Source organism: Eurypyga helias, unplaced genomic scaffold (genome assembly GCF_000690775.1).
Source record: "Eurypyga helias isolate BGI_N326 unplaced genomic scaffold, ASM69077v1 scaffold36422, whole genome shotgun sequence".
Classification (NCBI taxonomy): domain Eukaryota; kingdom Metazoa; phylum Chordata; class Aves; order Eurypygiformes; family Eurypygidae; genus Eurypyga; species Eurypyga helias.
In genome coordinates, this window is record NW_010238542.1 from 19939 (window position 1) to 31181 (window position 11243).

The 11243-nt window shown below is 44.6% G+C and overlaps 1 protein-coding gene across 1 annotated transcript in view; it reads right to left on the reverse strand.

Annotated features, from left to right (window-relative positions):
- LOC104506800 (unconventional myosin-X-like) overlaps window positions 1–4369 on the reverse strand; it is a 23319-nt gene extending 18950 nt beyond the window's left edge. The window contains 5 exon segments of the mRNA XM_010147876.1: window positions 924–963; window positions 1268–1477; window positions 2487–2593; window positions 3970–4084; window positions 4245–4369. Of these exon segments, the coding sequence (XP_010146178.1) occupies window positions 924–963; window positions 1268–1477; window positions 2487–2593; window positions 3970–4084; window positions 4245–4369 (597 nt within the window).
- Between the last annotated feature and the right edge of the window lie 6874 nt (window positions 4370–11243).

Here is an 11243-nt window from a genome sequence, read left to right on the forward strand (position 1 = left end):
GGAAAGGAAAGGAAAGGAAAGGAAAGGAAAGGAAAGGAAAGGAAAGGAAAGGAAAGGAAAAGAACAAAAGCATGATTACATTTGCTCATAGATACTGGAAAGCTCAAGTATGTGCAGAAAGCTCAATGTCTGCCAGAAATTAAATGAAGCATGAAGTGAAAGAAATCTCCATGCAAACAAATGTATCAAGTTTCCTTTGGCTTTATCTGCCAACTCCTGTAATAAGTTTAGTTTAAATGTGTACTGGTTTTGTCTGGGGTAGAGTTAATTTTCTTCATAGCAGCTGGTACGGGGCTGTGTTTGGGATTTGTGCTGGAAACAGTGTTGATAGCACAGGGATGTTTTGGTTGCTGCTGAGCAGTGCTGACACTGAGTCAAGGCCTGTTCTGCTCCTCACCCCACCCCACCAGCGAGTAGGCTGGGGGTGCACAAGGAGTTGGGAGGGGACACAGCCGGGAGAGCTGACCCCAACTGACCAAAGGGATATTCCATACCATATGATGTCATGCTCAGCATATACAGCTGGAGGAAGAAGGAATGGGGGGGATGTTCGGAGTGATGGCATTCGTCTTCCCAAGTAACTGCTACATGTGATGGAGCCCTGCTTTCTTGGAGATGACTGAATACCTGACTGTTGATGGGAAGCGGTGAATTAATTCCTTGTTTTGCTTTGCTTGCCTACGTAGCTTTTGCCTTACCAGTTAAACTGTCTTTATCTCAACCCATGAGTTTTCTCACTTTTACCCTTCTGATTCTCTCTCCCATCCCAGTGGGGGGAGAGTGAGCGAGGGGTTGTGTGGTGCTCAGTTGCTGGATGGGGCTAAACCATGACAAAATTCCACAGATGCCTTTTATTTTTTTAATGACTAGGTTGAGATACTGAAATAAACAGGACAGCTGAAAGCATTAAGAATATAATTTACCTGCTGGGCAAGACGCTCTGCTTCTTGCCTTTGTCTTTCTCTAAAAATGAAGGAAGAAAAGAAGTTAGCAAATTAAGCTCAACATAAGCTCATCACGTACCTTTGCTAGGGCAATAGCTCAACTCACAGAGATCATCTGCCACATGGAAGAGAGCCAAAAATAACATCACCACTGACTTGTTTGTAAATATGAAATGACCATGATAACTAGCTAAATGCATGTTTTAGCAATAAAGCAAACATTTCCAAAATCACCTGATCGAGAACAGCCTGAAACACAGGCTGTTCAGACCAAAACCAAATATGGCACATACAGAAGAGAGATGTAAGACAGCAGACTGCACCTTTCTTCCTCCTCTTTCCTTCTTTCCTCCTCTTGTCTCCGCTTCTCCTCCAGTCGCTCCCTGTAAACACGTCGAGCAAGCTGGCCTCGCCGCTGCTTCTGAAGGATAATGGCTGCTTTTTTCAGGCACAGGAACCTTTTCCTACCACAGAATGCTCTGTAGTTCTTCTGTATCACAACCACACAGTAGAGAACCTTTCTGTACCGCTTTCTGGTGGGGGAAAAAAAAAAGGCAAATTTCTAAGGAAACAAGGAACTAATGAGCAGTCGAGAGAGGTCTTGCCATGGTGGCCTGCAATAATGAGCCCATGGTAGTAAACCAATTTATTATTTCTATCTCTGTGACGCCTTCCCCATTCTTGTTCACATTCTCTTTCCTAGGAGAGGAAAGAGATCCTCTCATTTCTACGACAGAGCTGTTATGTGTCTTCATTAAGGAAATGCACATTACTTGTCTTACATGTTCTTATGTCCTGACAAGGAGAAGCTGAAACAACAGCTCTGTGTGTGTGTACACATGCGGGGAAAGAACACACATAAAGAGTCATCCCACGTCTCTGCAAAGAAAGATCATGAACAGCAGGATCCCTCTGTCATTAGAAAGGGAATATAGTTTTTGAGTAACACACCTGTCAGAATATAAGGACAGGATTAATATGCACACAAAGAGAAATTACCTCATTATGCAAACAAGTCTCCTTAAACTGTCCTCAACTGATTAGTAGAAAAAAGCAGAGAAATAAACAGATGGGATGAGCAACTCCACCTAATACATAATGAATGAGGCCAGGTAAACAAGTGAATCATTCGTCATTCCTTAAGAACCAAACTGATTAGTTTTATTTGTCTTCTCTTTTCTTGCCAAGAGAAAGCAAAGATAAAGCTGAATCTCAGCTAGTAACTTTGGGCAGCCCCACTAGGTGCCATCCAGCTACATTTCCTACCATGGATCTAATGCCATGATACAACTGTATGGATACTGCCTGACCTCCAACCTTCAATGCCATCTTATTTGTTGTATTAAACCAATTCAAACTCCACTTTGTTTTATTCATGTGTCTGGCAAAGATACCAGCTGGGATGTTCAAAAGCCACTTAACAGGATTTGGATGCCTGGTCCCTAGGAAAAAGTAAGAACAGTGCCAGAAGGATTAAACTCCGTGACACCCTGCCCATTTAATCCAAAGCTTAATTATTAATATTCTCGGCTAGTCACTTACCGGGCTGCATAACCTAAGATGTGCGCTCGGATAATCATTGCTGCCCTGGTGACTTCCACCTCTCGCTGTTTCTCCAACTTGTGTTCCAAGGACTCCCGGAGAAAAACCTACACAAGACAACTTCTGGCTTAACAGCTTGCAGAGAGCATCATATATAAGGGACAGCCAGGGTGCTGCTGATGTCAGTCGGTGCAGCAAGCCTCGGCTTTACAGTCAGAGACAAACATATCCTTTCCTCAACAAAAAAACCAAACCGTATTCCTCTTAAAATAACATACCTGCAGACAGTCCTCTAAATTTGGATTTCAGTGGGAAGAGCCTGATTATAATAATGGGAATTTTAATCAGGAGCAGGTTTCTTCCAAAAGTAACATGGTAACCAGATTCACTAAACTGGCTTTCCCACCAGAGAGTAACACAAGCCAAAAAGATTTGTAGGGCTTAGCATCAATTTCCCGATTTGAGGGGCAGAAATAACACCCCAATAATTTAGCTGCCTCACAGTAGCATCAAGCTTCCACAACTCCTTACAGGCCTCATTCCTTCAAATGTCACTGCTATAAATCTGCAGAAGCAAACTGAAATTCCCTAAGCAGGAGGCGGAATGGAGGAAACCCTTGAAAACGATGCAGTTGTGGGGAAAAGAGGGCAAGGAGGAAGGGCGTTTCACACAGATATCAGGCAGATTTTATGAAATATTTTTGAGTACTCAGTGCTTTTACATCATGTGTCAAGTCCAAGAGCACAAATTCACAAGGAGGAAAGCTCTGCACACAGCCCATCTCTAAAATCAAACTTGCAAAACGAGCATGCAAAACCACATGGATTTTTCTCTTTCTCAAAATGAAATTCCATTCTTTTAATTAAAAAAACTTGCTTTTTTTTTTAAGAAAAAAAACCCAAAAAACAATGTTGCATGCAAAGTTCAGGTCGTCCAGTAGGACGCATCTTGAGTTCTGATGTACTTCTGAAAAAGACTGTCAGACTAGGATGGCAAACACACTTAGAGCTCAACTCCGCCACGCGAACACTGGCTAAAATTCCTCCCCCTGCTTTCAGCCACTGCGCAGGTTTCATGCAGGTGGGCTTACTAGTATGAGCGGAGCTCCCTGCAGAACAAACGTGTTACCCCACACGCTCAATACGTTAAAAAATGACAAAATCCAGCTACCCTGTTTTAAGTTCTGACCCTCACCAGCGCTATCGCTTGTGAGCAGAGGCAGAAAACTCAAGCGGACTCCTCCTCCACAAGTGAAATCACTGGTCAGTGTGCCTTAGAGGAATTTCCACAGCAAATTCCTCTGCACAACCAGTAATTGTTGCTATGAGGGTTTCAAGAGCACCCACAGGCACGCGCAGCTTCTTTCAAGGCCAGAAGTAATTACCATTACAGCTACATCTCTGCAGCTGTGCAGCCTAAAACCTGTTCCCTCAGCTTTGCATAAGCGCCAGCCCCACAGTATTTACAGTCAGATTATTTTACCTTATTTTTTCCAAGCTGCCATTCAGTGCTGGTGTTGTCATACAGACGAAGTAGGACGGCACATTTCTCATTTACATCTTCGGGCAGAGTTAGGTTTCTCATGAGGACTTTATACCTGGCAATCAAAAAGTATTTATTACTTTTATTTAAGAGACAAATCCTATTTTTGCCATATGATTTTTTTTGTCATTGGATTTTTCACTGATTCCTCAGCACGGGAACACTGATTTGGTACCTGTGACTCGCATCTGAAGCTCACAAGTCAGTGTGTTTACCTTTTATAAAAGTCTTGAAAGGGCCTCCGGACTGGGAAGCCAGCCCTCCGAATCCTGACTGTCTCCAACATCCCAGAATAGCGCAGCTGGTTAAGCACCACTGTCTGATCAAACTGGTCTGGCATCTGAAACGAGCAGGTTCCAAACAAGGATTTTAATAGCAATGGTTAGGGGTGTCAGGGAAATAAACAAAGGGCAAATTATACGAATCTGCAAGGCACAAAGGCTAAGAACTGGCTACACAATGCCTTGAAGGACATTGGCAGTTCAGAACACATAAAAATCTATCTACAGGATGGAAATAAAGGGGTAATTACACAATATAATCTCCAGAAACACAACATTTACAGGCATTTAATCCAGCCAGAGCTCCCTTTCCATTTCTCATACATTCGCTGGCCGCTGCTGCACAGGACGAAACAGCGGAAAGAAGCACAGGCAGCAAACAGCCCAATGGCTACAAACTTGAGTATTTTGTTTCTTCAGCAGCTGAATTTACAGTCCCTGGCGATGATCCCAAACATTGACCATACACAAATACAGCAGTGTGATATGGCTTTAGAAAAAAAACACAAACAAACACCGAAAGAAGGCTAATCCCTGCCTTCCAAAACACCAGCAACCCCGAGACCAAAATAACACCACGTGCAAATACACCATTTAATTCATCAGCCCCAAACTCCACTTCAACCCACCAGCTGACTCTCCGGCACAGCCATGTGCAGGGCCAGAGTACGGCGCTTAGTATTTTGCAAGAAGTTCGGAAGGTGGGATCTCGGAGATGGAGTCAATGTTTTATGTCAGACCTGACTTTCTTCACCTGATCGAAATGCAAGATCAAGCCCTGAGCAAGTGTGAATCAGTGGACCCTCTTGGCATTTCTTAACGGGCTTTAATCAGGGCTCTTGTTCAACTCAGCAAATAAATGATTCCCCAACATTTTAACTTCTCAAAAGTAATTTCAGGAAAGCACAGACCCAAAAGTTAATAAAAAATACCTAGTCCAAACTTTTCCATCAGCGCCTCTACGCATAAAACGCAACGCTGGGTGCCAGCGATAACTCAGATATGTTAATTAGGTAGCTTCAAGAATGTCGATAGATTAGCTTTTACCTATCTCCTCTGAAAGGCAAAATACCTAAATCAAAATTTTGCTATTCTTCCTTTCATTAATTTCTTTTCTGGAGCAGAGGTGGGAGACTTCTCTGCAGGTGCAGCAGCCCTTCTGCACCGAACTGTTGCAGAGCCGTATGGGCAAACGCTTCCCCGGCACTCACCGTTCCTCTGGCAGCGAAAGACCTTCCAACCCCTTCCTTTGCTACTGGGGCTAAAATTCATATGGAAAAAAACACCACAGTCCGGCCCTTCCCTCCACAGTCAATCAGACTGAAGAAAAATGAAAACAATTTGTGTTTTAAAAAGCGGCCGGTCACCACGGTGAGCTCTGCCCTGCCTGGGGTCATCCAGTGCTGCGTGCCGGCAGCACCTAATCCACCCGGAGCAGACGGATGGGGGCTACGGAGAAATTCAGCCAACGCCAGCAGCTGCCTTCGCCTTCCCTCTGCAAGAGGGGCTTCTCACCCCAGGGAGGCTCAGGAGCTGCCCTGTTACAAATGCGGTTTAACCTTTCATTTCCATACCTGCACGTATTAAAAACCTGATGTTCCACAACGGGGAAAAACGAACGACGCAAACAAACACTTCCTTCTCAACAATGTGCTTAATCTGGATTTTGCCACCCCCAGTAAAATGCACCACAAGCAGAATGTTTGTATTGTACTGAACACGGAGTATGAACGCCTGCAAGAAAGGCATGGATAGTCACGGCTGGTGCTGCCAATGGTGTCTTCCGTAGATGCCCCCCACGGCGAGGTTGGGGCAACAGCCTGGCAAAGCTGCCCTTTGAATGCCCCTGCACCCCCCTGCCTGCTTGTTTCAGCACAAGCGGCTGAGGATGCCAACAGGAAAGAGAATGACCTAACGCAGATGCATGCACAAACCATGGGAAAAACACATTCCCATTTTCCCTCGTGCAACACAAGGCTGATTCGTGCCACAGATGGAGCAGGTCAAAACGTCGGTTTTCTTTCTTTGACACTACATATACACTGAGTCCCATCTACCCCACCCACACTCGCTGGCTCAAAAGGTGATGTTCCTCGCAAGACTTGCAAACAAAAAGAGTATTTTCGGGGCAGTGAAGCCAGGAAACAGATGCAGAGATGGGAGTACACACCAAAGCCAGGCCAAATGTTGGTGACGCTGTAGATGTCTCTCTCACAAGGCAGGTTCTCAGTTTGCCATCTCCTGCTTTGAGAGCCAGATGGCTGCTGCACCACCTAATCCTTTTATTGCCAGCCCCAGGCACTTAAAAAGTCAAAAGTCAACCACAAGGCTGGCTTAAAGCTCATGTTACTTCTTAAGAAAACTTTCTCTTCCCATCCCTGGTTTGAGTCACAGAGGGAGAAGCAACGTTTCCATGACCATTTTCCAGCAACTACAGAAGTTAGGAACAGCCCTACCCTGTCACCAGAAGCTGGGGTCGTCACACCGTCACCTAACTCGGAAGCCTGCATTTTAAAGGAAAGCACTAAGTGATGTTAACACGGTATTGCAGCAGGCCAGCATAAAGCCCGCCGTTATTTTAATTACATAAGCATACTCCTTCACCTGACTTTACTAGTTATTTTTAATTACTCACAGACACATGAGGCTATTAAATTGGAGGGTTAAATCCTGCCCTGGCATATCGCTGGAACCGCATCTCCAACAAGTCTGGCTGCTTTGAGTAAACCAGACGTGGTGGTTAGAGATGTGCCGGAGTCCTACACTTCGAATATGGGGTACCAGACGATACTCCCCATCTCCTGGGAGGGGGCTGACCGAGCCATCGCAGCAACCCTTAACTCTAAAATGCATCCGTGGTTTCACCCGTCTAATGGAAACAACCAGAAGTAACAAGTGTAGTCCTACGCACAGCAGCACAGCATCCAACCCATCCACCGTATGACTGGGCGACATGCTGCACCTCAGGCAGTTCAGCTCTGTGGGTGAGGAGGATTTCAGCCTTAATCACATAAACACTTGCAGACAACGATAAACTTAAGGATAAGTTGGGAGTCAGCAGGACTCCTCATACTTAAAAATAAAATGCATGTGCATTTATTGAACCAGAGCACAAGTGCTGTTATACACCCTGCTGTAAACCGCCGACACCTCTGAGACAGAGAACGATGACCATGTCTGCTTGAACGATGCTCAGTGCAGCACTATGAAGTTAAACTTGCAGTAGTATGACAACTCCATGCACAGGGCTGCAGGTGCAGCTGATGCTCAGTCTTGTGTCTTCACTGTTGCTCCTTCAGAATTCTGGGAGTCAGCAAGCTGGCTTTCCGATTTATAGCCAAGTCACAAACGACAGGAGGGATCTCTGGGGTCTGGTAGGTTTTTACAAGTGTTGCTGTAAAAATTGGACCTGTTTCACAAATGAACATTGAGCAGCCTGGTCTAGTGGAGGGTGTCCCTGCCCATGGCAGGGGGGTTGGAACTAGATGGTCTTTAAGGTCCCTTCCACCCCAAACCATTCTAAGAGACTATGATTTGGGAATAAATTGTAATCTGTAGGAAAATTTCAAACAGACAACAGAACTGATTTTAAAACAGTAAGTCTTCCAAAGTAAAAATTGGAATTAATTGCTAAAAGTAAGACTCCTGCAAAGTAACATCAAATTTATAAAAGAGAAGGTAACAGAAAAGGAAGGCCACTGGTAGCTTCCAAAATTGCTAGAAAGCTGCAATCAACTTCAAATCAACTTAGTTTCCAAGAGGTATTTCACTTTTATCAAGGAATGGCAGCACTAAACCACTCCGACACGCAAAATTGCCTGACCATGGCCAGACTCCTGTGGATCACTGCCAAGTTAGGGCACTGAGCACCATCCATGTGAAATAAACAGCTACAAGTCAGGTCTGTTCTACTTGATAAAGGCATTTTTTTTTGTGGTGCGCTCCTTCACAGCACAACTTGTATCATTTCCCGAATCCAAAAGCCTCCACTGAATTTGCAGCAGACGGCACTGAGGACAAGGCTTTAAAACAACCTGGAGTCTGCGCTGGCAAGACTCTGGCTCCTTAAGCTGCTAATACTTGCTGTGATCTGTTGTGAGCCTCCTAAAGGGTAAAGCTGCTGCCTGAAATCACAATTAGAAGCTGCCATTAGGACAGACATCTAACACCTACACGTAACTTTCGTGATAAAATAATTCCTTAGGTTACAGTCTGACTGAGGCTCAAAACATCACCTTTTCCCTGGACAAGCACCCTTAGTGGAGACCCAAACATTTGAATAACACACAGAGAACACAGTATCTTTTTTGTTCCGCACATCATTTGCTCTGTCCAAACGCGGAGGATACCCGACTTCACCCCATGGAGATCCTTCTTCCTCCATGAACCACTGGCTGCCTTGGAAGAATACAGGCACAATAATGACAGGTTACAGCAGTCTCATGGATTTCATTTAGGCAAAAGGAACTTCACTGAGAGACTTGGGGGGGAGTGGGCGGTGGGAAGAAGAAAAAAACCCCAGTACCTTATTTCTAGATTTCTCTGTGAGAACTTGAGTAGGACTATGTCAGTTTTGTTACTGTTAAGTGCTATTTTCCTGACTTAGGAAAGTGTTTTGTGGGAGACAGGTACAGAGAGGAAAAGGATGAAAAACTGCCAAAAGGATGTCAAGAAGTAACTTTTTATTTAAAAACCAGTGACTTTTCTCTGTGTCTTAGTTCTTTAAATCCGTTCTGCTTTACTCCAGCAAAAAGCAGCAAAAATTAAGAAGCGGTCAGTCTTCCCCTGCTTTAGAGTGGGTTTTAAACTTGTTTTCACTTCAAAACACGTGCTGATATTTCTTCAGAAATGAGGGGGCTTACTAAGCCAGGTCTTTCTGAAACTGTCCCCTTGGTCTCCTGATCTCAGTCACCAGCTCCACAAGTCAAAACCAATGCCAGGCTTTCCTCCCAGACAAATTTGAAAAGTGGGAATAAATTAACTTCAAATATATAATCCACCCCTGCCGGTATGAGAATTTCTGCACGCCCACTGTTCGCCTTTTTTAAACCATGTTACCCTCCGCTGTTCTTAGCTATACGTACCGCTCGGCAGCCTTTACTGATGCCCAGGATTCAAGCCAGTAACCTGAAAGGAGTGAAACGCCTGAACCTGCATTCAGAAAATGCACTGCAAAGCCAGGCAAGGCAGGGCGAGGGCAACGTCCCTGTCAAAGCCAGACTTCAGCTACAGGGCTGTGCTGGTCACCCTCCTGCCTCCAACAAACCACTTGACCCCCTGTTCTTCCAGCCAACGCTTCTTCAGTCGCTTGCACTGCAAAAACTTGGATGGCGTCGGTTTACTCAACACGGTCTCAAGCTCCGAACTGCTGCGCTTTACAGCACAAGGAGCATTGAAACCTGTGTGCGTCCTGTCCAAGGACCTGGGGCTTCAGGCACCATTGACCTAAGAGCACGAGTATTTCAAGGAAAGAAACCCTCCGCGGTCTCCTCCAGCATGCAGCTAGCTCTGGCTGGAACAGGTTCGGGTCCAAGCACACACAAGTCTGATGCCTGCTCTGTTTGTGAAGACATCCCCTTAGTCTCCCACACTATTTCTGTCTGCAGAGGGACACCCTAAGAGTACAGGAGAACAAAAACAAAGGACATGACACAGCTAAAAGGTTTATTTGGTATTTCTACTGTACGGCACTGGCAAGGCAAGGAATATTTGGATAAACCTGAAGAAAGTATTTTGCATGTCCAAAGCTCTCCTGGCCTTTATCCACACACCCACCCCAAAAACCCCATTAAAAGCCTTGAAAAATAACTGACACTGCTGGTGGTAACTTGCTAGAAAAAGAGCATGGGTAAATACTAAGAGTATTACAACAACAGCAGTGCCTCAGAAAATTCTGCTGCAAACTCCAGGCCAGATTTCACTTCAAACTCAAGAATATACTGGCTCTTTTATACAATCTCTACAGGTCTGAACCTGAAAGTACTGTGTTTACCAAAAGCAAGAGTTTACACAATTAGGTGATCTTCCCTTCAACTCCAGCCACTGCATCTGACCTGCGTGACTCATCCTCCAGCCCCGAGTATTTCAGATAAGAAACAGACCTCAGCATTAGCCACTCATGCTACAGGTTAGAGTCGCCTGTGCTAAAAATAACACTGTACAGAAGGAACACTGTAATTTTAGAGGTTTTTCCACTGTACCAGAACAGTCAAAGGAAGACACTCAAAAAACAAGTATGAAAAATGTTTTTGTGTTTATATTCAGCCTGTCATACAGCTTACTTCACAAGAAAGGATGTCTCAGGTATTTTTAAGACAACCACCACGAAGCAGTATGTTACCACACTGACCATTTAGGCTAGTGTTTAAAGATTTCAACTGGGTCAAGACACTGCCGAGTTAGGTCCATCTACAAAGAAGCTGTAGTCATATTCCAGGTCCTGCTTGTCTATATAGAGCAAAGATAGGAGCTGGAACTAGCTTGGTTGTTGGAGAAAAGATGCTCAAACGATTCTGACTGGCTCACTGTGATTTCATGCAACAAGGATCAATAAACTCACAATACTGGAGCTATTTAATCTACTTTTTATTAGTCATTGTCACTGTACTCTTGCATTTCAGAGTAATCTTTGTTTTGTTTGGTTGCATGGACTAGATGCTACCCCTGAGTAAACACACAACAGCCTCTTTGAGAGCCTTCCTTTCTAAAGGTATACAGAATTTCTTCTGAGGGAAGACAGATTTTGCCTACCTCTCCCATGTAAGCCCAGAGGAGTGCTGCTTCCTCAAGATGACAGTGTGATTTCTTACACACTGGTTAAAACTTGGTGGAACAGGAATGGACGGTTAGAGGCACAGGCCTGAACACCGGAGGTATTCAAGTTTTCCAAGTGCATGTTTAGTGAGCCCTGTTGCTCGAATAGAATGATAGAAT